Consider the following 27332-nt stretch of genomic DNA (forward strand, 5'->3'; position numbering starts at 1 on the left):
TGAATAGGTATTTCTCTATGCATCACAGGGAGCCTGATTAAAACTGGCAGTTTACAAGAGGGAAATAGAAGGAGGGATCTAAAAAGAGAAAAATGAAAAATTATTTTGTGCTGCTTCCTGAAAGCTTTGGGAAAACGTTCCAAAGAAGAGGAGAGAAAAATACTCTGAGCATCTCTTTCTTGAAGCCAGATTCTCACCTCCCTTTGACGCACCAAAAAAAGTGACCAGGTGAGAGCGTGGTCATTTCTTGCAATATTTCTCCAAAACCCACCAAGATCAGATTCTTGCAGGTATTTAACCCATTGAACAGTGAACCGGAGGCCTCTCTGGCCCCGGGATGTTACCGTCCCCTGGAGCCAAGCAGCTATTAGTAAACTACTATTTAAACCTACCGGGAGGACTCGGTTGAGATGGGAGAAGCAGATCACCACGCTCCGCAGGCATTTTCTCGGGAACATCCTAAACGTGCGGTTTAGGAGGGCGCATTCTGGCTCAGCAAAAGCGGGAGAATTTGTTAGCACGTTTGTAAACTAAGAGTTAAGTTAAAAAAACAAATCAAAACCAAAGAGTAAAGTTGTTTATTTTAAAATTGTCTTGGGTTCAGTTCAAAGTACCACAAATTACTGATTTGCGATTCATCGTTCGTCTTAACCGAAACGATAGGCTCGGAATCTTTTTTTTTTCTTTTTAGACCAGCTCTACTTCTTCCTTTGAAAAGCGTCAGTCTCATTAGGAACATGCATTGCTGTGTTACGGTAGTTAAAACTGAATTTGAATGGCTGCATATCCTCTTTCTGAGACCTTTCTCAGTCTTGGTAGCCTCCGTTGCACAGAGCAAGGGAGCCCGTGGCTGAGGAATGCAGGTTGTCCCGGACGCCTGCCGTGGCTCCTTCCTAGGGAAGTTATGAGGAATCCTTTGGGGATAACTGTGGCTTCGCGCTCGGGGCAGAAGCGGCAGTATTTGATTGAGCGCGCTCCAGATCAGCACCAGCTTGAGGTACGGTTTCCTTCCCGTTAGCGAGGTTGTCGCTAGACCAGAAAGCTTTTCTGTTCAGAGCCCCATACGCAGATTTTTCCACCTTCTGAAAAAGCAAATTTAAAAAAAAAAAATCCTTTTGATTTGGTAAGGTTTGAAGATGTCTCTGAAGCGTACCGTTCTGGAGTGCCTTTGGAGATGTTTGCTCAGGGTTTTGTAAAAGTAGCCAACGTTAGCCACAGCATTACGTTTCATTTCCTTGCGCTACAGCCTAAGAAAGATGCCGAAAGCCCTTGTGCCTTGCTTCCTCCTATAAATCTCCGGCTTGGCCTTCGCCCCGAGCGCCGCGCGCTCTCGCTGCCCTGGTCTCGGCGGCCGCGCCGCAGCGGTGGTGGGAAACGCTCTTCCTCTCGCGTGCTGTTGTGACGCGCCGTGGCCGGGATGACCGACGGCACTGCTGCTTCCCCCTGCCACCGGGCAGAGCCACCTCTCGGGGCTGAGGTGTTCCTCTAGGCCCCGCAAAGGTATTTCCCAGGGGTTTTTAATAATTTTAAGCTAAATAATGTTTCCTGTTGATTCCAGTAGATCTTTTCCTCTCCTCACAATGTCTGCACGTTTTTTGTGATCTTGCAAATTATTGGTTTAAAAAAAAAAAAGTAGTATTTTTAATTAGAAATATTTTTCTTTCTCTCTGGTTACTTCTTCTTTAAAACTATTTTGTGTTTTCCATCGATTGATGAGGCTGTGGCCATGACTAGGAGCTGACTATTTGGGTGCAGATGCCTTTGCCTCCTGCGGCCCGCGGTCACAGGCAGCCCCGGCGCTCCCTGCCGCCTGGCGTGCCATCCCACCAACCCACCCAAGAGCCACCGGCAGGGTTTCCAGGCCAGGTGGGACAGGGCAGTGCCAGGTGGGCTTCCTCCTTTCCATCTCCTCCCGCCCTCGCCAACCCCTGGGGCGATGCCGGCGTGCCGCGGGGCCAGCCGGCTTTCTACACGGACACCTTCAGGGATGAGGTGAGATGCCATCCAGAGCCAGTGGTAGCTGATGCACGGAGACATAACCTTATGTTTCAGTAAGTGGAAAATGTCACTTTTGGATACTGTCGTCTCTCCAGAGGTGATTTCTTCCGTAGCTTCATCCTGGCAGGGCTCGTGGTGGAGCACCTCTCCGCAGCACTTGGGTGTAAGGCAGTGAAGGGAGGACCAAGGGCCTCATGAACCAGGTCCTGGCGTTCTGCGCCGGGGAAAAACACTTGTACTGCAGCTTGGGGAGACCTTGGAGACTCGTTGGACCTAAACGAGCTGCCTCTGTGAGACAGAGTCTCTCCTCAACACCAAAAGCTTCAGGAGTTCCCCTGAGCAGGATATTTATGATGTCAATATTTAATGTGGTTCAAGATGCCAATTTATTACATGTTGAGTATAACAAGTAGGGCAAGAGCTAGAAGTTTGTGGTTCACAAGAAATGATGAAGCTGGGCTCTCTGGTGGCACTCTGATGTACGGTGAAAACAAAAATTCTTGGATGTTTTGTTTTTTTATTTGTTGTAATGAAACAATATATTTCATTCTGACTTCAGTTATGTAAACCTTTGGTGAAAAGCTTACGTTAAAAGCAGAGGATGTCATTTTAGAAATTATTTGGAAAGGAAACATCAAAATATTTCATTTCAGTAATGACAGTACTGGATGTTTCAGCATTATGGACATATTTTGCTTCATTTCTCATTCTAAGCAAAAATTGTCACCAAAGTTTTTCCCAAACCTTTTGATTTGTGTGAAGAACATGTTTACCAGCAATAATCTGTTTCAGTGAAAAAATTCCAAAAGCTTTAAATGAAAAGAGGGAGTCTCCATTTCTGAGGTATGGCTTTCTTGCCTGCTCCCTTCCTTTTAGTGGTTCACAGAGGTTGTTGATAGGAAGAATTCAGTGGCTGTTGTCTAATTGTTTTTTTTTGTTTTTTTTTTAATAAGCTACACTGGCTTCAGATTTGCTGAGATGCAGTGGCACCATTAAGCCAGACAAAATGCTTTGCTTTGCCTGATTTTCAGAGAAAGGATAGAAAAACCACTTTTATATGAAAAAAAATAAAATAAAAGCAGAACAGATGAGCGTATCTTAATCAAAGATGCAAATTGAGGCATTTCATCATTTGCATGAAATATCCATATTTATAGATCGCTGATGCAAACGGTAGCACAGAGGCCAGGTGGCTCTGCCGGGCTCCGCCGTACCCCGTCCGCGGTGCAGGAGAGGCGGTGCACCTCGCTGCCCCTGGCCGCCAGCGTGAGAGGAGAAGACAGCCATCGCTTCCGAACGAGCACTGCAGATAGCTCTTGACGACGACGACGCCTTGCCAGCATGAAATATTTTGCAGTTGAAAGCTATTTCGGGCTGTGCGCAATTTCTTTCCTGTGTCGTTAATGTCCATCAAGGGATCTTTTTGATTCAGTAGTCCTTGAGCAGCATGGCCCTGTACTTAACTTGCTGTTGGCGAGACATAATCTAGCAACGTTTGGCCGTTGCTGTACTTCTGTTCTCCTGCACTGTCTCATGCTTCTCTGTACAAGAGCACTGGAGCTCCACTTTACGGAGAATCATCCACAAATCTCTGCTGAGCAACAGACCCCTGGAGTATATTTGTCTTTCTGCAGCTTTCCTAAAATAGTGGCAATTGGGGACAGTGATAACGAACTTTTTACCTTTTAACACTGGAAATGAATTAAACTTCACTGAGACTGTTTCAGGCCCTGGAAGAAGACCTGTTCAGTGCCTCCAACTGATGCAATGCAACCAAATTTTCCTGAATGTTGGTGCAAAGTTCTTCTCAAACTTTTCGATCATAATCCAAGCTCTCTCTTTAAAGACTGTTAGATGTTACTTGTATTACAGCCATGTCTAGAGACGTAAAGGAAGATCAAGCCTGTGCTATGTCTTATACAAACTCAAAGGAGGGTCTGGACCCAAGACTGTGGATAGACTCTTGAGTTTCTGCAGTTGAACCTGGGAATTGCACTCCAGCCTGCTATTCCTGGGAAGTGCTCTGGCCACTAAACTACTTAAACTGTTCAGGTTGGACCATTGGCCTTTCTGAAATGAAGCAACTGTCCATGGGATGTGTGAGCCCATCACTTTGTCGTGGAGGTGCTTGTTCCACCTAGTAGTCAGCTCCCATCGGGGACAGAGGTGCTGCCATTGCCAATCTGGACTTCCCGCGGGGTTTCGCTGGGACCGAGGAGCTTTGCCAGAACGGATCTGGTGATAGCAGAAGCTGTAATGCAAGCGCCATGACAAATATAAGGTCAAAGAAGAGACATGCTGTAAACAGGCTGCTGCCGAGCGTTTTTAAAATAGTGGCTTCGGACTTTGGGATATAAATTCTGTGTCAGTCCTGTCTGACATGCATTCATCTTTGTTTTATCTGGACCTTTCTCCCTGCCCCAGAAATCTTGCAATATAAATAGGTAAGATAAAGAATGGGTAGGAGATATATTATTATGCCATTTTATAGGAAGGAAATTGAAGCATAAAAGCATTAAATTATTTATCCAAGCTCCCTCTGGAAGTCTGCGCAAGAGCCAGGATTGCTGTAACCCCCTCTTTCTTTGAACTGTTTCTCAAAATAAAAGGTTGGGATTCTGGCTCTACTGAAATCAATAGGAGTTGCTTTTTATTTTTGTGGATGCTGTCATTTCACATAAGTGCTTAGCAGGGCCTCCAGCCGGTGTAAGTGTTCTTCCATTCAGAAAGGTTTTCCTTCTGTTTTTCAGACCTCAAACAAATGGAGGGCATGTTTGGACACACAGAGCCACATACATTTTGCAACAAAAGCTTGTTTTCTAAATGAATTTACCTCATTGGCTGCAGCCTGTTTCTTCATTGGTGGCATCTTATTATTTTAGTGCTCATGTTTACACCCCATATTGGCTTTCAAATAAATTATTGACGTGAAAGAATTCTTCATAAGTTTTGATTTTTCTTAGATTTTCTCCCCAGTGCAGATGGTCACAACAGACCTACTCCCCCCTCCATATACGGTCTTGTGGCTTTCCTGCCCCAAGTGCAGCCCTTGGTGCTGTGCAAGAAACCATTTCACGTATTTCTCTCCGAGTCTAGTAGCAGGACTAACGGCCAATAAATTCCTCAAAACAGTTCAATTCCTACAGTCAGAGCAAAATTCTTAGAACTGTGCACTGTGATGTATGCTGAATATTTTTGAAAATCTGTCAATAAGCATGAGAATGGAAATGCTGGGTACTGAAGATACTTTTTAATGTCTCTGCATTAATTAAGAACCTGCACAGGAGCTGAGCTTTGTCTGCAGCTGCCACTATTTTACAGTTATCTGGTCAAGCATTTCTTTGTGGAGAAGATAACACCATGCCCCCACCTGCATCTTGTTCCGGACTTTCTAGAACTTCCTTTGCAAGGAGATCATTTCCCCCCCAAAAAAGGCTTGGCTTCTATTTTGGTTTAATTTTTTCTTCTGTCACAGATCTACTGAATGACTCTGAGCAGGCCAGTGACACTTGGACATCCTATGCGCAATGTTTAGAAAGAGGATATGAGTGATTCCTCTCTTACAGCTGTTCTGAGGATCCATAGTAATGTCCATAAAACACTGAGATCTCTGCAAGGTGACAGTGGGAAGAGAGGAAATAGTAATGAATTCCATATCTAAGTTTGTCACTTAACTCTTCTCACTAAAAATATCCTACAAAACAAATATGCTTTGTATGTCGCTTTGCTTTACCTCTACTATGGAGTCGTGTCATCCCTGGAAATCCAAGAAAGCTGCTGTATGAACAGTAAAAAAATCTTGTCTTCCGGGGGAAGTCAGGGAAGGCAAGCAGACAGAGACATTTTTGCAAGGAGGATGCTTTGCTGCAGCAGGAGTGGTACTCCAGTGAGGAATGTTATATGTGAAGCCCCAATGAAGAGAAGTAATTTACTGGAAATTGTTGTCCTTCAAATAGGTCAAAAATATAGCCAGGCAAGGTCTATGTATTCCCATCTAGTTCTGTAATTGTCCTGAAACAAATATAGCCTTCTTTGCAGGCACTTTCAGGGCACTGTCACTAGGAAAACCAAAAAACAGCGAACCGTGAGGCCTGCCATGGAGCCTCCTGGGTTGGCAGTAGTGCAAGGAAGGCTTGGTGTGATCCCTACTCCATGTATGCACTCGGGGGTCTCTGGCTGCACACAGATCCCTTGAGTTGTCCGTCACACCCATTCCTCTCCCTGAGCTTTGGAGGCCTCTGCCCATCTCGGCCTCTGAGTCCAGTTGCTCCTTTCCCAGGCTTCTGAAAAAGGTCGCAGTAGATGAACGGAGGAAGATGTATTTCCAGGTCTCCTGCTGGGAGGCAGTAAAGAAGGCCCTAAGGAGGCAATTTCCCTTCCCTGCAGAATTCAGAACCGAACCACCGGCATGATTTGGTGACACAAAACCTGGTCCCCATGTTCCTTAACAAAACTGGAGGATATTAGATTAACGCATCCGTCTGTGGCATACAACTGGGCACCATGTGAATAGGTACAGAAAAAACTAATGAAAACCAGAAGATCCTTTGAAAATATAAATGACAGCTCCTTCCAAAACCCGAATCCAACACCAACTCTTGTGGAGAGCACTGGAGGCATCCAGAGTAGTCCTGCCAAACAACTGTCATGTCTTCTAACCATGCACAGTGCGGGGAAGCAGCGTTTCATTATGTTAATAATTACCCTGCCTGCAGGCTTTCTGAAGCTGCATCCTTCGGTACGGCATGGCACCAGATTTTAATGAAATATCGTTAAAGCTGTTAACTACAGAGAAAGGGGGGGGGGGATCAGAGACGTAATCAAAGTATGCACTCTATTATCAATAACTGCAAGTGGCTTCATAAATGTTTTACATTCAAAATGTTTTCGGTGCAGATCAGCACAGAACCGGCTGTTTAAAAGAAAAGTGAAGTGTAATAACAAGAACATTTTAATCGTTGCATCTCATTATAGAGAATGAATCACTAGGAAAAAATGTTATAAAAGAGCAGCTTTCATAAAGGAAATGGCTAGCCTGGCACAGAGTTTGAGACCAAGGAAATATAAGTCAGAATTAAGAGGCATGAGATAGGATGATTGTTTATTTTTAGTACCGTGCTGCAGAGAAAAGGAGGAAGTAGAGAGTGAGATGAGTTTGGCTTAGTGAGGTTGGCTGGAAGAAGATGATGCTGAATTTGGTAGAAAAGGAAAGGCCAAATCCCATAAAGGACTTAAAAGCAACAATAAAGGACTCCACCTGAGACGCTGCAGTGATGCAGCTCAGGCACTTCAGCCCAAGCTCCAAATTCAGACTCCTGATACGGTGCATGGGAAGAGTTGGGTGCCTCAGAAAGGCAGTCCAAGAAGTACGCATGCTTAGCCAGGAGTGCTTGGGGCTATCTAGGAAACGTTAAATACGATCCCGACCAGTGCTTTGGCAGTCTGTGCTGCAAAATGTGTACATCTCTATCATGAGGTAGCCTGAGTCTTGTGCCTGTCTCACCCATGCTTCCTACATGGGGGATGACACCCTGGCTCTCTGGCAAGGGAATCCAGGCAGGGCAAGAACAGACCCAGCCTCTTCTTAGGCCGGTTTGTAAAATCAGCTTGTGCTAAGTAGGATGGTAAAACCAAGCCTGCAGTTGGGCTAAAATAGTTTAAAAAGAGAGGATGGATAGCTTTTCACTTAGGTTACAGAGTCAAGATGCTAATCCCAAGCTTATATGTCTACAATATTTCTTAAAAAAAAAAAAAAAAGAGTAGGGATAACTGGTTTTATTTTCCTTATAAAAGCTTGGTGGGGAGTGCTCTCTCCTAGGAAGATTTGATGCGGAGGTTTAATACCCTTTTTTTAAATGCCCCCTTCTATCTGAAGGGATTCAGCGCATGAACACTTTGAATGGTGCTCTCTGTATCGGAGCATCCTGGCTATTGAGCTGGAGGTTCATCTGGACAGGTGGGTCTCCACTCTCATGCTTGAACATGAAGCACGAGGCAGCAGAAATCAAGACCCCTGGGACCGGAGGGAGAGAAAGCAAGTAGGGCTGTTGATCCTTTTGCCACATATCTGGGCATTCAACTTCAAGGAGGTGTTTGGCCTCTGTTTTCTTGTCCAAGGGCTGCAGTACATACTTATGCATCAATGAACCTTAGAGCCCGAGACCTCAGCCCATCAATAATTTGGAATGAAAGGTCAGTCAGTGTCTTGTGCTAGAGCTAAATGCAATGTTCTTGATGTGTACTTAACCCTGCACATGCCGGAGAGGTCCCTCAAGGAGTTTAGGTGCTTCTCCCCTGAACTCTAGCAGGGCTGAGGTCTAAGTTGGGCATGGCAGTCCTGGGTGTGTGCAGAAGGCAGAACTTCAGAAACTTAAGAAAATTTCAGGCTTGAGAGGGCTATTTAGGATGTTGAAGCAGTTGCCAAGCAATTTTTGACATAGTTGCCCACAGTCCTATTTTAGGCACTGGCATCTTTGTTATATCTTATTAAGTGTTATAATCAAAATGTTACGTGAACAATAGCAAAGAGGAAATCAATGCAAGAAGAGCAAAGGCTCATGAGAGTAGAAACTGTGCTCCTGCACATTGCAAGGCCAAGCTGACTACGTGCACATCAGATTTTACGCAGCTGAAACCAGTGGTCCCAGTACCAGCGTCTCTGAAGAAGGGAACGCGTTCCCTGCAGTACTGCAGGGCTGGCCCTTGGGACACCTACAGCAGATCAAACGTAAGGACCCTGCGAAGAGCGCGCTTGCAGCACCGCCTGCGTGCAGCTGTTTACCCCGTTGCGGCAGGATCGGACACCCCGAGTGACAGCTAACATTAGTAGTTACAGAAGGGCAGTTAATGTGCATTTCTAGAACTGACACTGAAAAAAAGTAAAGCATTTGACCGTTTCTGGCTTGGGGCCTGATCCCCTTTCCTGCTACTGAATAGGAGTAATTCCACCAAGTCGCACGATGGTACAAAACTGGCATTTGCGAGAGCAGCATCAAACTCCTGGTGAGCAGTTGCCGTAGCTCGTATTTCGGGAGAAGTCCGAGGTCCCGGAGCAGTCTTGGGGGGAGCAGGAGGACATTCTCAGAGGAACAGAGGTTTCTGGAATACGTTTAAGCATCATAAAAACAAGAGAACTTGCTATTCTTCTGGCCATCCTCTTTCTTCTTTTCCTTCTTCTTAGAGAGGAATGCTGTTAATTGTAGAAGACTGACTTTTATAAGAAACACGGTTTAATATCCTGTTTTAATGGAATGTAAAACAGTCCTACAGCCTCTCTGCTATTAAAAAAAAGTATTTAGGAAAAAGATTTAAAACTTCATGCCAATTTTCACTAGATTATTATTTGACAGAAGGGATCAGGAGAGATTATTAAATGCTTTGCGCTGAAAATATTGAGAGTTAAAGCACATTAGAACGCCTGTTGGAAATACTGAAATACAATGAAAAGGAAAGCTGGAGGAAGAAAACAAAAATATTTTAAATAAGTCTGTCTATGCTGCAGCTAAACTTGAGGTGGTGGGTGATGGAAGACTACCTGTGCGTTGCTGATGCCCCCCTGTTTGGGAGCCTCTCGGTAATTCATGGCTCTGCAGCTGGCGTCTGCGCGAAGGGACCGAGCAGCAGAGCGCAGGGTCAGCCGCTCTTTGGCTATCGCCTCTCACAAAACAGCTACAGATTTACCAAAGAGAGCCGTTATTGTAAAACCACCTGGTAACGCGGATGCAACTGTGCAGAAAGCCTGTTGCAGGAGCAATTCTGCTATCCGTCGGCTGCACAATAGCTCCTGAGTTTGTTTTACGCCGCAGCGCGCTCGCTATTGAAAACAGAAGGGTGCTATTTTGTGTGAAAGATTTTCAGAAATCACCTTCTGCTTGGCCTGTGCGTTTTTGCCACCCACGTTTGCCCGAGTTCGAGGTGAAGACGCGGGGAGTCTCCCCTTGGAGCTGGGCCCCTGGTGGGAGCCGCTTCCTGGGCAGCAGCCGCGGGAGCCCCGCGCGTCCCTGACGGCTCTTAGCTCTGTTGGGATAACTAGTTTAAGCTGACAGCGAAAGCACGATACAGCTGCTGTGCGATAATTCGCGTTCACAGTGAGGCTGGAGCACGGGAAGATACAGCGTGCGTAACAAGCGGTGACCAAGCGTTGTTGCTTTCGCGGTTGTAACGGGTTGGTTTGCGCTGCCGTTTGAGGAGGAGTTACGGGTTTCTTCACCCGCCATCGTCATCTTGTGTCTGAGCAGCCTCAGTTTTGCATTTCATAACGATCTCTACTTAAGACTAAACCTGTCACACTGCTATATCTCAGAACTAATCAAACCAGTTAACGTTTTCAAGGAATGGCTATTTTAACGCGTTCGTTGTAGTTACTTGGTTTATAAGATGGCTTTGTTAGGGTCCTTTCGTTTTGGTAAGTGCTGGACATTGTACAAACGCAAGAATATTATTTAAGAGCAAAACTGGAACTGGGTTTTAATATCAGAGCTTATACTCCTGAGGCCTGACTTGTAAGGCCATATTTGGGTTTTTGAGTCGTAGACTGGTTGAGGTTGGACGATGGGAGGTCTCCAGCCTGGCCTCCTGCTCGGAGCAGGACAGCTCTGGTTGAGAGCCGGCTGTTCCGGTGCTATGGGCCAAGCAATATGATTTTGTGGGATCAAACCCATGGCTTTTGCTCTGTGCTGACCTGTTTCTGTGACCCTTGTGGCTCTCTGGGAGCAGCGGAGGAGGCCACGTTCAGTGCGGCGCTCGCTGGCGGAGCTTTCCGCCCTTGCGCATACCTGTGTCTTTTTTTTCCCAAGTTTGTTGGTTTGTGCTGGTGAAGTGCTGTTCCCGTGGAGGTTGCTCTTTTGAGGGCGGTGAGAGAGTGATTTCCCTGCTTTTTCCATAGGGTGTCTTCACCTGGATCTGCAGCGTATTGACCATTTGTCTCGGCACGAACCTGTTGCTTGCATTAGAAGCTTGGGCTAATTATTTCCAATAAATTAATATTCGAGATGAAATGCAGCCCCTGAGCCGAAGGCTTCTTGGGAGCGTTGAGATGGTTCGGGGCTGAGCAGCCCGGGGAGGTGGTTGCGTTTTGGGGAAGGCGGCATGGGCTGAGCGGTGCGTTGGGGCCCAGAGAGCGAATCGATGGTGCAGGAGCAGAGCTTTTACTCAATCAATTTCTTTTTACGCAGTGCAAGTTCCAGGGCCGGTAGAAAACCTGCGGGCTGTATCTACTTCACCTACCTCGATCCTTATTTCCTGGGATCCCCCTGCCTATGCAAATAGTCCGATTCAAGGTTATCGGCTCTTCTGCACCGAGACGGCGACTGGAAAAGAGCAGGTGAGCAGGGACCGGAGCAGCTGTGCTTTTCTTTCGGGGATGTACAAGCCTATGCTTCCAAAAAACACATCGGCAAATAGGAGGGGAAGGAGAGGAAGTGTCCAAACAACAACTGTGGCTTAGGAATTTAAAACCCATTGACCGTGGATATTTGTGTGCTTTGACAAATTTGAGGTATATCCCGTCAGGTCTCCAGAGCACGGTAAAGGCTTGAAACACGAGGATTTACATGTGCAGACTAGGCAAATGTTACACAGACCTGGTAATAATGGAGAGAGACCCTGGTTGTTGCCTTTACGGTGCCACAGACCACAAGACCCTCTAGGAAGGAGATTGGCCCACTCAACTGCAGCACTTAGCAGCAAGGTTTAGGCCAAATAACACCAGTATAAAACGGGTTTGGGAGGTAGAAGAGGCAGCGTACTTATATTAACCATTCCCCAGCTTTACACTGAAATTTCCAAATAATGCCGAATGCCATTTCAAGACCCTTTAGATTTTCCCCTTTATGTCGTGCAAAACTGTCAAGACATTGATGGAAGTTTGTACGTGTGATCCCTGGAGAAGGTAGTTTTTAATTGCTTCTTGTACCTTCTCTCAAGGCTATGGTACAAGCGTAAAATAATACAAATTCAGACTCGGAATGATGCATTTTCTCTCCAGACTGAAAGTGCTAATAGTAAAACTTCCTTCTGATTCTGTGCATTTAATTTTGGTCCTAATTCTGCGATAAGAATATGCTTTTGTGTGGCGAGCGAGTGAGGAAGCCTTGCTTTCTGTAACCTGTAAGCAGTTCAGGCTGTTTGCACTGACCACTTACAAACTATTATTTTATAGGAATGCTGCAATAGTTGTATGGACTAGCTCTGTGGGTGGAATAAGGTTTAAATAAGTTTTTAACGGAGGACAGGGTAGGGAACATAGCAGAGTCTTGCGTTTTTTCTAAACCGACCCAGCCTACTATTAGTAACTGTAATAATCACAGGCCTCAGAAATCCTGTGGCAGGTGTTTCAGTAGTCTTGCAGGAAGTTTTGTTCGGCCCTCATTTATCCCTTTGCTTGCTTCATTTTGCTTTCTTCTTTTCTCCAAAATTCCCCTTTGACCCTTTGCCTTTATTTTCTTCTTTCTTTTATCTTCTTTTATTTTCCTGCTGTGTACCTGTGGAGTGGGAGCGATTGGTTAAACCAAAAATAAGTTTTCTCCTGTGCCTTTAGTAGTGCCTTAAATAACTAAACAAAACTTTGAAGCCCTGAAATCCACCGTATCCTGAACCCCATGTGAAGCTCTAGAGACATGTACTGAGAACTGAGCTGTAACAAGCAATTCTGTTACAAATTACCTTTTATACCAACTTAAATAAGGATTTAGCTTTACTTCTTAAAGAGTGAAAAGCTCGTCTCTAATCCGCTCATCCCTCGGCATCGCTGTCATACTCTCTTTAACGTTCCCACGTAGTAACAGTTGATCGTTTCTCTGTGCTCAGAATATCGAGGTCGATGGGCTCTCCTACAGGCTGGAAGGGCTGAAGAAATTCACGGAGTACACCGTGCGCTTCCTGGCCTACAACCGCTACGGCCCCGGCGTGTCCACCGAGGAGATCACGCTCACGACGCTTTCCGACGGTAAGTTCAGGCCGGGAGGTCCCGGCGTGGACCGGGGGCGAAGGGAGGCAGGTGCCTCCTGCAGGCTCCATTTGTCCGTTCCCGTCGCGTGACGCTTTCGTCCAGGAGCCGTGCCAGTGCAAAAGCTCCTCTAGCCCTCTCTCTTTGGAAGACACAGCGATGAAATGGGAAGTTTATTAAATTTGCAGGATTCTTGCAGAGAAATATGAGATTCGGTATCTACCTGCAGTGGTACCCAGTGAGCTAGTGATCATCTCCAATGATAACTGCTTCAGTTCATTTTTCCTATATCAAATTATCGAGGTAGTGTACTGCAGTCTTTATTTTCTCCTCAATTTAGGCACAGGTATCAGGCTTTCAATAGCAAATTTTATCTGTTTTATTATAGCTGCATTTGAATAAAAGCTGCCTAGCTTTTCCTTGTATCTCAAACACTGGACTAGAAAATGTGCCTGTGTTTCAATTTCTGCTCAGTCACGATGGTTGCACTGTCATTCCTCCCAGAGCCTGCACTGTGCTTCGTGCGTCTTGCATGCTCCAAGTGATAAATTGAATTTTATTTTGAATTCGGAGGCACTTAGTTGTGTCTAATATCAAAAACTTCTACATGCCTGACTCCTGTTGAAGTCAGTGGGTCTGATCGCCATAGGTGGCTAAAACAGACATAACGTTATTGAAGTCATTTGGTCTACAAAAGTGTAAAAAAACATCCAAATGAAAGGCAAATTCTCTCCGTAGGATTTGTGCATACAAAGCCCAGGATTTCTGTCAGTCAGACCGTGCTGATTTCTCTGAAGAGAGTTTTTGCTGCCAGACGGTTCTTACTATTTTTAGAAGGAAACAGAGTCCTACCAGTTAAAAGAGAATAACTGATGCTTACTGCGGGGATAAAGATTAAATGGAGTGATGAGAGTTTATAAACTAGCAGCCAGATCCAAACGCAGTTCGATGTAATTACTTCCGAAATCGACAGTGACGTGCCAGTTGTAAGATAACTGGGACCTATAATTGGAGGAAATAGAAAGCTCTAAAAGGGAAGGTTAGAAGATTTTTATCCATGCCAGCGTTTTGTTTAAAGGATATGTAAGAGATTTCAACTTAAGCTTTTAAAGTGAGCGTTGCAGACAGTTTATTTTCATTCTGACAAAAATTTTAAAGTTTTTTTTCATTCATGTTAATAAATGAAGGTGTATGGGTGTTCCAGTTGCCCTGTCCTGTGTTTGGATCACTGACTTAAGGTCACTTGCATGGCAAAAAATGTTTATTTTTACCTTTGATTATAAAATCTGGGAATAGGCAAGAAATGTGCTGCTGTGGGCTTCAACTATCTATGTCAAACTAGATAGGTGTTTCTGCGCCCAGAAGTGTGACCTGTGCTAAGCAGCATATTCTTGAAGGCTGCCCGGCATGCCAAGTAACCCAAGACGGTGCTACTTCAGCTGCAGCACGTAACACAGATACTGTTGGTACTCTCCACGCTGTAGATAGGTGCTACAACAAAATGTTGGAACAGAGAACCAGGGTCTTGGAGTTTCGTCCCTTTGTATTTACAAATTTTTATCTCATTTTATTATAAACGTAGTAACCGTCCCTTGTCATTGTGCCCAAAACAACTGAAATCGTTGCATAAGGTTAAGAATGAGAGTTGTATGTCTGATTGTTTATCTGCCTGGTGACCCAGTACTTCCAAATGCTATGTCTGATCAACTGAAAAAATCTGTGTGAACTTCTAGGCAGCATTAGTGGAGGCTCTATAGATCTTGGAGCAAATCAGAAGACAAGGGAGGTGTCACGGCATTGCAAAGCTCTGACATTTGTTTAATGTAGCTACAGCCAAGAGCACTTTGGCGGTCATCTCTGGGTTGCACAAGCGGCTGGTGACACCCATGGAAATCGTGTCCTCCCTCACTGCCGCCCGCTCCCTGTCGAGGTGCTGGTGTCCGAATGCTCCCGCGCTCTGCAGCTCACCGCCAGGCTGTGTGACCTCGAGAGGAGCAGAAGCGGGGAAAGCACGTTCTGAAAGGGTGTTTTAGGTCGAGCATTTAGGTCCAAGCCGCTGGCCATGGGACTGCCTTGTTGGCCAGTGTCAAAAGGGACAGTGCTCTTGAGCCAGGCAGGAGTGGAGAATTCGTGGGGAATGTAAAGTGCTTCAGAGAGCGTTTCAGAAATGTCTCTGTGTCTCCAAAGGTTGAACCTGGCTCCCCAAAATTTAATTTGGAAATAAAGAACATGGGCAGGGAAGGAAGGGGCGAGGGGCAGACAGACGTAGAGGCTCGTGTGTGGGAGGAAAGCCAGAGGAGCTGATGAGTGCTGTGGGCAGCGGGAGTCTGTGAAATGAGCCCGGTATGGCATGGGGAAGCAAAGGGAGAAGCCGCTCCAGCCTGAAAAGGCACATCTGGCCGCTCTGGGTTGGGGCACCAGAGCCCTGAGCTTGGGACAGGAGTGGAGGAGTTTGAAGCCTCTAAAACAGGGACCCTCAAAGAGTGACATCGGGGCCAGCATGGAGGGGCCAAAGGAGCAAGCGGGAATCCGGGTGCCCGGGGCCAGGAGCGAGAAGGCGGGGAGTTCCTGGATCTGTCGCGCTATTTTAGTCTATGGTATTCCAGACTGTCGTTGCGATGTCTTCAGCAGAGTCATCTGCAATCCCCACAGCTCATTTGGTGCTATTATTTTACATTTGACACCTCTGCAAGCTTTTTTCAAGTGCTACTTATGTCTACCCATCTAATTCAGTTTTCCGTTGTAATACAGACTGGATCTTGGCAGAATAAATTACTTCACACTTATAATTATAAAAACAAAAGGAAAACAAGTGAAAATGAATATTTTGCATAATGTATGTAGATTTAATTCACACTGTGAAGTGTAGAACTGTGGCCCAGTACTCCACTTTGGTTTTAAATGTCATCATAAGTGAGAAAGGGAGAGATTGTTATTCATGAGCCTGAAAATTATCCTCTGCAAGTGTTTCAGAATGCTTCACCTGTCTGGGAACAAAAATCGTCGCTAAAGAGAAGGTTTTTGTGAGACTATTCCAGAAAACAGGAGTGGAATGTGGTGTATAGGTGCCCTTGTTTTGGGAATCTGTAAGAAAACAGCATTTATTTTCCTGTTTGTTTAAGCTGAAGTCTGTTCTGCAATGAAGTCGGTTGGTTCCAGCCTGCCCATGGTTCACAGGTGCCTTTCAGGGGCGAGTGGTTGGGTGTCCTCAGTGCGGTCTCTGCGTTATTAGCCAGTTCCAGTTTTGATGGCCAGTGGGTGAGTGAAGTTTGGAGTTATTCCTTCCAAAAGCCTTCTTGGAGAGGCTGAGTGGGCAGACAAGTGCGATAGAGGTCATCCTGTGGGTGACCACGAATGAAGGCAGACAAGCACAATAGAGGACATCCTGTGGGTGACCACGAATGAAAGCAGACAAGCACAGTAGGGGATGTCCTGTGGATAACCATGAATGAAGGCAGACAAGCACCATAGAGGACGTCCTATGGATGATCACGAATGAAGGCACCTTTGCACTCTAGGACATTCTTTCGTTGTGCCTTTCTCTAGCAAGCTGCCTAAAACAGCATTCTGCATTGCAGCTAAGCTTCTCTGCTCCTTCTCTAATGCTAACTTGTTCTTTAATATCTAGGAGATGTTCGGAAACTGGAATGCCGCAGGGCAAGTACAGTTAAGCAAGTGTCTGTTAATGTTAATTTTGTTCTTTCAGATCCTTCCCCCTGCCCCCAAACCAAGTGATCCACCCAAACCCAGGGCTTTTAAAGCCCACACAGCAGTCAAAGTGCAGAAGGGTGAAATGAAGGATTTGGAGTGAAAGAAGAGAAGATAGCGCTAGGGTATCTTTTCATCCTTTTTATTCGGGGTCTACCTGGAAGCGTTTCAGTCTCCGGCACAGAGAGCAGCTTCGGCTGTCTGGAGCGGCTGGGGCAGGAGCCGGCGTTTCTCCAGCCGCGAGCGAATAGCGCAGTGGTCCGAGCTGGCGTGTGTGCACTCATCGCAGCGGAGGAAGGAGGCACCCGACACAGGGAAGCTGTAACTGGTAGAGCTTGAGTCTGCAAAAGCAAAACTTACTGCAGCTGCTTTTTTACGGCCCTGCAGAGACCCTTCCCGAGGTTAAGGCCCGTTCTGCCAGAGGGAGCACGACAAAACAGCGAGAAATAACTCCTGCGCGGGATTGCTAACAGCCTACACAGACAAGAGAGACAAAGACATGTAATCCATCCTGCTTTATAGGTGGAGAGAGAAAGGAAGGAGAAAGCCGGTAGGTCAGCGTATCCGCATCTCCCTTCCCGGCAGGTGTCGTTTCTGCTGCCGCCAGCAGTGCTGCCGCGCTCGGCTCCCCGGCCGGCAGCCCTGGCCCACGCGCTCTGCACAGCTTCTGGCCTGCGATCCCTCCGCCACCTTCGCTTGAGGGTTGGCAGGCCTCATCAGTCAGGATCAAGTGCTGGAAAAAAGTCAGAAACTGGGTTTCCCAGTTCCTGACTAGGGCTTTTGCCTCTGGACGAAAATATAACGAATAGCACTTTGCTTTTCACGACCAGCTCCGTTTAGTTTTTGCTTCGTGCTGTCTTCGTGTCCAGGTCCATGGAGATGGGCACTTCTCAAAGGGGAGCCATCTTCGGTTTTCTAAAAACTAGTCTGAAACAGAACTGAAAGTCAAAAGTGATAGAAAAGGCTTGAAGATTGGTCTATCTGAATTTCCTTTCTGCTTGTAAAAATGACAGGGTCGTTTTTAAATCTCCCTCTTAAGAGTGTGTCTGTGCTTGAGTGGATTATTTTTTTCCTGGGCGAATCCTTGGCCTTAGAGTGTATGACATGGTATATAGTTTCACAAAAAAGCCTATACTGTTATTTCCCTGCAGGTCTGTAGGCAGAAATTGTCCGTGAAGCTCTGGGATCTAATGTACAGTCCAAGAAACATACCCCAATCAAAGGGATTTAGTATGGCTCTTCAGTTCCACAAACGGCAAAACCCCAGACTTGCACAATTTACCGGATCAAGGAAAATACTGTATCTTTAATGTTTAGTTTCTGGTTTAAAATACAGCTCAGTTAATATTTGGCCAAGCTGCATGCCATTTCAGAAATGCTTTGAGCTATCATGCTTATGAATTTATCAAAATGCATTTAATCCCAGCAATTGGCAGACAGTCTTATTTCATGCTTCCTGACTACTTGATTTAAACGTAATTTATATCCATAATTATAATATGAATGCATTTTTTTTAGTAAAAATTAAAGATTGAAGTTTGACTTGACACAGGAGACAGCCTGTGAAGTTTTTCAGCTATCAGTAGCTATTCACGTGTGCGCACGCGAGCTGGGAGAGCAGCTGAGGCCGCACAGGCTGCTAAAGCGTTTACAGCGGGGCATGAGCGGGACCCGTGCGGGGCCAAGCCGCAAGCGTGGACGAGCCTGATACGAGAGTCATCCTGGCTGGGAATCTCTCAGGGATAAATTCTCTTTTTGTATCACCCTGGCAGTCAAACCTCTCCGGTATAGTGAATTCCCCATAAATTATATTATCCATCTTTATCTTTTTGGAACACGTACAGGTTCATATCCACCCGCCCCGTCCCCATTTTGACTGTCACGTGGCTAATGCTAGATAAAGTGAATCCTACTCCACGTTCCAATGGTGTAATTAAGCTGTGACTAATAAACAAAAAAACAGATTTTTCCAGGTGCATCCAGTTTCTTCATTTGATCAAGGCATAAAACTGGAAGAAGTAATTGTAATCTCGTAAACGCTTAGTCTGATAGAGGAATCCTCTGACTGTTGTGTAACTTGAAATACTAAATCAGAATCTCTCGGTAATACCCAATGTCCCCTCGACTGAAGAAGGAACAAGGAATAAAGGTAGACAGTATTGCTATGAAAGCGATTCTGAATTTGATGCCGGATCTCGTCTGGATTTATTTCTTGTATGATTGAAGATCTGGAAGAAGAGATGAAAATTGCATCAGTTACGTTATATATGAAACTAAATTGTGAAATGTGACAAGCAATGACCAAAGAGAAATAATCAAAATAATAGAAAGACAAAAAGAAAAATGAAGAATGACACTGGCAATTAGTATCGATTGTATGCAAAAGTAATGACAAGAGAAGACTTAAGATGGCAGCGGCTAAGGATTATAACAGAGGCTTTGGAGTTTAATTTGCTGGTCAAAAACGTGCCTGTCTGCTTTGCTTGTGGCATGGAAACGTATCATGACTCAGAAGTCACGTTCTCCTCATGACACAGGTGGGATTTGTGTCTCTGAGCCCCTGGGGACTGCTGCGAGAGACAAACCGGAGAAATCCCCCGGGCCAGCTCAGCACCGAAGGGGATCTCGCCCCACCGTCAGAAGACGACTTCATGCCCATTCGCGCTTCCCCCAGCTGTGCCCCTGGGTGGTGGCAGGTGCCCCCGACACGAGCCTGGGGAGAGGGGTGCGAGGGAGAAATCCCAGCGGAGGCGAATTGGCGCTTTAAGCAGTTGGGACTCGCTCGTAAACAAGAACAAACCTTCTCCAATGCAAACAGACTTTTCCGGAGATATCAGCCTTTCACCATACCCAATTAATTCAGAAACGTCCAAAAAATATCTTACTTGCTTTTCTTTTGCCTTTTAATACCAGGTACGTTGCAGAGAGACACTTTTTTTGTCCGATATTTCTCAAAATGGGGCAACCGAGATCGAGGACATCTCCTCTGTATTACAGGGCATTAGGGAGATGGAGCGTCGTTATTGTGCTAGCAACACGTCAGATCAACTTTCCCCTGTGTTGGGCAGTATAGAAACAAATAAAGAGTAATCCCTGCACTTAAGCCAAAATAGCTTCTAAAGCTTCTAATCTGAAGAGACAAAAAGGAAACTAAAGGGTGAAACAATTTGCCCGTGGGCTCCTGGCAGGTCCTGGCAAAGCTGAGCTGGGAGCGTGGGTCCCTCAGCCCGACACGCTCGCTCCTCCCGCGCGCCCTGTCTGCTCTGATGGGAAAACAGTCCTGGATGGTTGAAGGCCAGGATATCAAGTTAGTTATGAATATTCCTTGAAAACACATCTTCAGATCAGACTGTGGCAGAATAAGCACAAAGGTCCGGAGCCTGAGCTGTCATTTTAAGGGATTTGCACCGGATTCAGATAATTGCTTGCACGGTGTCTTTCCCAAAGGCAAATCTCTGCGATTTGGAGCCTCCAGACTGAGGAACAGTTTCAGTATTCCTTACCAAACCCTTCACTGTGCCGTTGCCTCCAAGCAACGAGTTTTCAGATTATTATGATTCAAATGCATCATTTTTTCTTTTTATGGTTCACAGAGCCTTTGTGAAGGACAACGGTATTAATGTGGGACATTGCTGACAGCGGGACATGCCTATTTAGCTGGCTGTTGTGACTTTTGCTATGTTGCCACCTGTATTTAAAATGTGATTTTCTTATTTGCTCTGACAGATGACTTAAATCGGACTGACTTAAATCCTCAAATAACTAGCATGCGTCAAGGACGCTATGAAATGCTGCACTTGGGGGATTTGTTTACTGAAAGTAAACATGACTAGGAATTGTATGACCAGGGTGTTTAAAATAATCTAGGGGAGTATCCCGTATATTCATTGTTGTGATTCTTTTGTTTAACGACTGTACGGGTGCATTTCATATATTGGCACCGGTTGCATTATTTATAGATTCACAGATGTTGAGGTGGACGCAGCCCGTACATTGCAGAAGGTGCTGGGCACCAGCGGAGAGCCCGTCGGCACCGCTTGCCTCCATGGGCCAAGAGCTGCCTTCGAAATGCAGCTTATAAAGCCAGCACAGACGTCCTGTGAGCTGGACCTGCTGTGTCCTCCTGTGCGGTACAGTGCCTAGACTTCCATCCGTTCCTTCTAGCCTTGACCCCGTAAGATTTGGCCGGAATAAGGGGTTTACAAAAATACTTACGTATAGATTCTACTTGGTGATAAATGCGCCAAAAAGTTCTCTAAAAGGAAAACAAAGCTTTAGGTTGGGGAGCTGATGCATCAGGAGCTAAGAACTTATTTTTAAAGCTCTTGGCTCCTCAGCTGTTGAATTAATATTTGCCATCTGCTGGAGAAATATTCGTTTGACCAGTTCTTGCACAAGCACATTGGAAACGGAAATATATAGCGATGCAGTGGAAAACAGGAAGAAATGTTGTCTGTAAATAATTAGTTACTAATGACCTATTCAACCATATGTCTGTTAAGCATTTGCTGGTGTCCAGAGTGTGTCTCGCTGGTACGAATGTGGCCTTCGCGGTGCCGTGGCAGGACTGAGTCTCGGTGAATGAATGTGTGCTCTACAGGGCTTTTCTGTGACCATAGCTGGAGAGGACTGTGAAGTTAAAGGAATGTTTTAAATGGAAAAAAAAACTTGACTCAAAACCATTTGTTTTAATTAAGGCTGTGGATGTCAGACCATCTCATTAATGCCTCGCGAAGAATCTTTGTAAGATCATGTATTGAATAGGTATTAGACATTTAAAATTGAAGTATATTTATTAGGGCGGATATAACAAAGTTTAATTGTATAAAACCAGGGTAAGTTATAATGTGTATGACAAGTAAAGAGTCTTAATGTAAAATACTGTGTTTTAACAGTATCTGGAGACAAAATTTCCTTTCTTCTCCCCCTTAGGCATCCCAGAAAAAAGGGGCAAACTGGTGCCAACGAGAGGGGAATGCCCTGGTCTGTTTGTATAAAATGTGTTCTGAAACGCACTTATTTTACTACGTAAAAACCAGAGGAATTGCCACATGTTCTTGTTATTTCTGACCAAGTTTATAGCAAATAACTGAATTGGAGTATTTGGTCTCCCAGCAGGGAAGCTGCTGCCTGGCTCCATAAAGGGCTCACTAATAGGTCTATCAGAACTGAGAGGAGAGGAGCAGATGCGCTTGGTTTTTATCTCTCTGGGGGACCTCTGAAGTGCCACCTGGATTATCTGCACAGTTGTGATCAGATTATAAACTAGGTGCAAAAGCTACACTCGTTTCTTTCCAAGAAGCGAAATATTTGATGCGACCTATTCTGACCCAAGGTACTAATGGCAGCGTTTCCCTTCTCTTTTTGTGTTTTCTTCCCTTTTAGTACCGAGCGCGACGCCGCAGAACATCTCCTTGGAAGTGGTTAATTCAAGGGTAAGTCTGCCGCCGTCCAGCGGCGGCGTGCGCGTGCCGTGCCGTGCCGTCCTGCGTGGCTGTGTGCGCACCCCTGCTTGGCGTAGATTTTGCATTCGCAAAGCGAGAGGTCGAGGAGCTCACCCAGCGCTTCGCCGTGTTTCTCCCCTCCGCCTTCCTCATGAGCTGAGCTCGCCGTTTTGGTGCCTTGCTGCTTGCGCTTGTGGTGGTCGTTTCGGCAGGCGTTTTACTTCTGTTCCTTTCCGCAGGCCACAACGCCGCAAAGCCCCCAGAGCCGCTTAGTTAGGAAAAGCGCCCTCCCCCAGGCCGGGTCTCACGGATGGGAACGGTTGGGAAGCGCTGGCGAACAGGGCTCGGCAGCTTCTTGCTGCTGCCGAGATGCAAAGAGAGGTTTGCTCCTTCCCCTGCTTTTCCTGGGGCCTCGTTCGGGTGCTTTGCAGCCTGGTGCTAATTGCATCCTGTAATCACTGCGTAACACGAAAACCACGTGACGGCAGCGAGGCTCGGTGGCTTCTTGCCAGTCCGGTTTGTGACGAGGAAGGCAAGCCAGCCAAGGCTTCCTTTGCTTTTCCGGTAGACGTGGCCTTGGTTGCCAGTAATACTGCTTAGCACTTCCACATGCTGTGGCATTAGGGCTTTCAAAGTCCTTAAATCAAGCTCAGCAGATTTTGACATTGCCCGTTTACGGATTAGGAAGCTTAGTCCCTGGTAAACTATGCGCTGTGGGCACTTGAGTGAACTTCTGCTTTTCTGCTGCCCTGTCTGACTTCTCTTTTGCTTTCTCTCGTCTAAACAAAACACATTGGAGACTGAAAATACAATTAGCTGTGCATGTTCTCCTTCATTCTTTAACGTCTGGAAGTAATTTTTTACAGGTACGATTGCTTTTACTTTGCCAGCAGAATGTGTGACACCAGAGAGGTAGCTGGGCATAAATATTAAACACCTGAGCACTAAAGAGCACTTAAGACCACACCGTTATCTTTGCTGAATACCTTTATTGGAGCTATGTTAACTAGTGCCTTCGGAGAATATGGCCCACCAGGTATAACTGAGGCTATCGCAAGGTTATCTGTTTCCACAAGATGCTGTTGTTCACATAAGACACTGTCTGCCTCGGGCTCCCTCAGGCTCCCCTGAGAGTGGCCAAACTTGCGTGTGCGTCAGGGCCATGGAGGCAAGGCTGTTGGGGTAAATCGCCCTCCTCCGCGGGGGTTTGCTGGGCACCGGTACCTTCGTGCACAGGGTAAATCCTCGGGGCTTTTGCAGACGCGCTCCAGCTGAGTCCTGGGCAACCGGCTGTAGCCACCCTGGGTGTGTCTGCGCCTGGGACAGGCAGGCAAATGAGAAACACCTGAAGGTCTTTGGGAAGCAAAAACTTGCTTTTGGAGAGAAAAGAAGCTTAAAGAAAGTATTGAACCACCCTTCTCCTAGCTTCTGGTTGTAAGGGTAAAGAGGCATTTCATGCTTTGCGAATTCTCAGGCCGTTCTTGTTGCGCTGTATTCTGTTACTTTCATCATTACACCACGGGATCCTTTGGAATTGCCGTTTCAATTTTTACTTTACTACTGTCGAGGTCAGAAGAATGAAGCGAAACATATTTGTTTCATTCTATTTAAATAAAACTTTGGAAGGATTAAAATAATATTTTGGGCATCTTGTAAGGAGTTCTGCGAGGACTTATTTTTCTTCTCTTGCTCGCTCACCAATTTGGATAGAATCACAGTGGAGCATCTCAGAAATTCTGCCAGACAAAAATGTTCATTTTCAGTTAGTTTTTCTGAGAAACATTGTTTGTACCTCATTTCAGTGCAGGCATGAGAAGATATAAACAGAAGCATCAAAGAACTGTGTAATCCAAATCAGCGAATCCTAGCAAAAGCATGCACCCTAATCTCTTAGAGGTTCATACAGTTAGTATAAGTTAAAAAAATATATAAATAGGATGCTATGATGTTTTACTATGCAAAATAGAACTATGTGTGAGTAAAGTCCTGATTATTTTTATCAAACGGCATTTGCTCAGTTGTTAGGATCACTGAATAGCGTTCAAGAAGGGAATTGCTATCTGGTAAATTATAATAGAGCAATATAGTTAATCACATGCAGAGATCCGTCATACCGTGAGCATCTGCGGTAGTGAAGCCGTGTTCCTCTAGATTTTGCGGCCAGTCTATGTTTTAAGTGCGTTAGCAGCACCGGGGTCCTGGCGGGTTGGCCGGAGGGAGGCGCAGCCGAGCTTCCCGGCGCTGGCCCTGGCGGCCACCTCCAGCACCCAGCCGGCCTCCTCCTCCTCCACCTGACTCCGGATCTGTGCAGGGTTTAACCCCCCAGGCCTCTATGCCTCGTGTTTAAGTGGACTGGGCAGAGGGATCAAAAGTATTACCTGGCTGCCCAGGTGGACAGGCGGAGATGCACACGTTCACACACAACATAATCTAATAAGCCTCGTTGCCTTTCAAGACCATGTTAAAATCAGAACCGAGGTGAAAAGTGTTTTAAAGAGAAGCCGTGATATTCCAGTGAGGCTTCAGCAGCAGTAGCATCACTTAAACTTAGGTGAACGAGCAGCAATTGCTCCCTGATTGCAGTTTAACATCTGCAGTAACCATAACTGCGGTTTGGTTAGCTAGAGCGATCTCCTGGAATCGTGAGAAGCAGAGCTGTTCTCGGGTGACCGGCGATGTGGGAAAGAAATACGGGATTGGTAGGTTATATATACCACCCATAGGTAGATCTGTTGTCATTCCAACAGAGATATTTCTGTTTTCTTCTAAAAGGTGTATTCATTTTATTTAAATCCAGTGTACTTACATTCTTGAAAAAATCTTTAACAATTCCATGCCATTGATGAAGTCACTTGATATTATTTCCTAATATAATACTGGAGCACCATATAATAGGTTTTAATTATGCTTCCAATTCGTTGAGTGCTATTTCCTAATGCATTATGAAATATATTTGAGCTTATTCCTTTTCTTTTTATTCACACCTTGTATTTATTGAAACTGTATAAGTTTTTGTATTCTGTAGCTCATTTCAATACTGGGCCCATTTAGACATGGAGGAAAGGCACAAAACCCCCCACAAGTTTTGTCTTACCAGGATCCCTCAGGAGCAAACCGTCCCCATGGACATGCTCTTCAGAGATCCCCATGGGCACAGCAGCAGTGAACAGGAGCCCAAAGCTCGCTGACAGGGGTGAGCGTTCATGCGATTGCTGATTTGCTGGGAACATTGAGTACCTGTCAGGTTGATCTCTCTCCTCCACTTCTTGTTTTCATGAAATCAAATGTCCATTCTGAGGATTTTTTTATTCTTTTTAATGCAGCCAGTCACAGTCACTTTTAAATTCCTCTTACATGTAGTGCCCAAAGGGCATTGATGTCTTGGAACATCTTGTTCCAAACCTTTGTGTTTACTTTTTCTTACTTCTTCTCTCAAGGGAAAATGTCGCAGAGCAGTTGATCATGTTTTGTGACCTTCTGTAGTGATCATTCAAATTTAAAGCATTCAGAACAAAAACAGGAAAATAAGCTGTAGGCTGAAATGCTGCATGGGATGGGGTATGGATACTCCTACCCTAAGATATATGATGGTATTAATTCTTTCATATTGGTACTTACAGATAGAGGTGTGTCAGCTGAGCTCCAACAGGGATCTGCGCAGGTGACAGCCGGAGCTTTCCGAAGGGTCCCCCCGTTAATGGGGAAAACCTGTTACTCTGAGCTCTCAAGCTGACACCGTTTGTGAAATGATACTTGTATTAAAAGGTATTTTAAGAGAGTGCATATGAAATGAGGCTCCTTATTAGAAACAAAAATTGGTGTGGAGCCATTTGGACTCTTTTGGGCTTAATTCTATGGGCAGTACAGGAGCAGAGAAGTACATACGCCTCTGCATATCAGCAGACCTTCATACGGTTGGGACAGAGCTTAAACATCTGCACTTAGGTAGCGTTGAAGAAAAAATACGGCAGAAACGAACTGGACTCACTAAAACTAGAGAAAGAAGAGTTTTCAAACAGGGCAACCAGCTTCAAAGGTCATGCCCGCAAAATGCCTTTGCCCGTTCTTTTGGAATATGAGTCCTGTGGCATTTGTGGTCGAAGCACAGCGAAGCTGCTAACGTTGCAGTGAGCTCTGTGCCGCTTCCCCCTCTTGTCAAAGGCTGTCGTAATCAGAAATATTGTGCTGCTGCAGCCTGTTTTTGTCTTGATCGTATTCTTCTTGGTTCCCTTCTAACTTGGCAGCAGTCACTGAGAACTAATTCAATTAAATGCTTACAATTCGCAAACTGATTAAATCAAAACAAGTAGCTAAATAATCATCATAGTTCGCTAACTGGATTTCAGCAGCACACAAAAGAGACCAAAGGCTCGCCGTGGTGGTTTCCAGAGTTGTTTAAAATTTTATCTCTGGTTTAATAAGATTTCTGTCTTTATGCTATCTTTCTTTGGTGCTGGCAGATCTATTAATTTAATAACATAACGGAGATGGCCAAGAAATGGAAGATGTTTGATATGAATTGCTATTATCATGATTATTGCTTAATATTGATGGAGTGACTGGAGCCCTCGGTTGGATCAGAATTGATAATGATGGCGACTGTGACATAAATACAGTTCCCTGCCCCAAAACTTTCTACGTACTTTGGAGTTTTTCTTCTCATACGAGTTAATCATGTTCAGTATCTAGTTTAGAGAAGGCGAGCAGCGGCAGGGAAAGCGTATATCCATGTGCACATACATATGTATGCGTTTCCGTTCACTTGAAATTCTATGCATGAATCAAATCCAACACAAAAAATAACCCTTTCTGTCCTTGCTTTATAGAAAAATTTAGTGATACGTGAATTGTTTCTAATGGGAAATGAGATATATTTCTGTTTTTTTCTGTTCAGAAATCCTGCTTTGCTCAAGAAACAGGGCATATGCAATGTTTAATAGATGAACAGAGTTCCATCAAAGAACTGTCTGCATCAGCTTCTCCCACTGGCAGACCCAATGCTATTATGTATTTGTTTACTTCCTTACTTCCTTTCTTTAAATATTGGTGGGTTTTTACTTTCTGTATTTTTTAATGCTTGATACATGTTAATAATTAGCAAATTTGAACTGTATAAATAGCTGTCAGGTTTAAAAATCATTTAAAAATCTGTTACTTTATTTCTTCTTGTCATTTTAAAATACACAGAAAGCTGTAGAAGTGATTGTAACTGTAGGAGCAGATTTCCTTTGGTCATA

At 45.2% G+C, this 27332-nt stretch overlaps 1 protein-coding gene across 1 annotated transcript in view; it reads left to right on the forward strand.

Moving 5' to 3' along the window:
• Positions 1 to 27332, forward strand: part of DCC (DCC netrin 1 receptor) — a 593344-nt gene that overhangs the window by 418149 nt on the left and 147863 nt on the right. Inside the window, exons 10-12 of the mRNA XM_067315554.1 lie at positions 11172 to 11320; positions 12805 to 12943; positions 22037 to 22086. Coding sequence (XP_067171655.1) covers positions 11172 to 11320; positions 12805 to 12943; positions 22037 to 22086 — 338 coding nt within the window. The remainder of the gene's footprint in view (positions 1 to 11171; positions 11321 to 12804; positions 12944 to 22036; positions 22087 to 27332) is intronic.

The sequence above is a fragment of the Apteryx mantelli genome, chromosome Z (assembly GCF_036417845.1).
Source record: "Apteryx mantelli isolate bAptMan1 chromosome Z, bAptMan1.hap1, whole genome shotgun sequence".
Lineage (NCBI taxonomy): Eukaryota > Metazoa > Chordata > Aves > Apterygiformes > Apterygidae > Apteryx > Apteryx mantelli.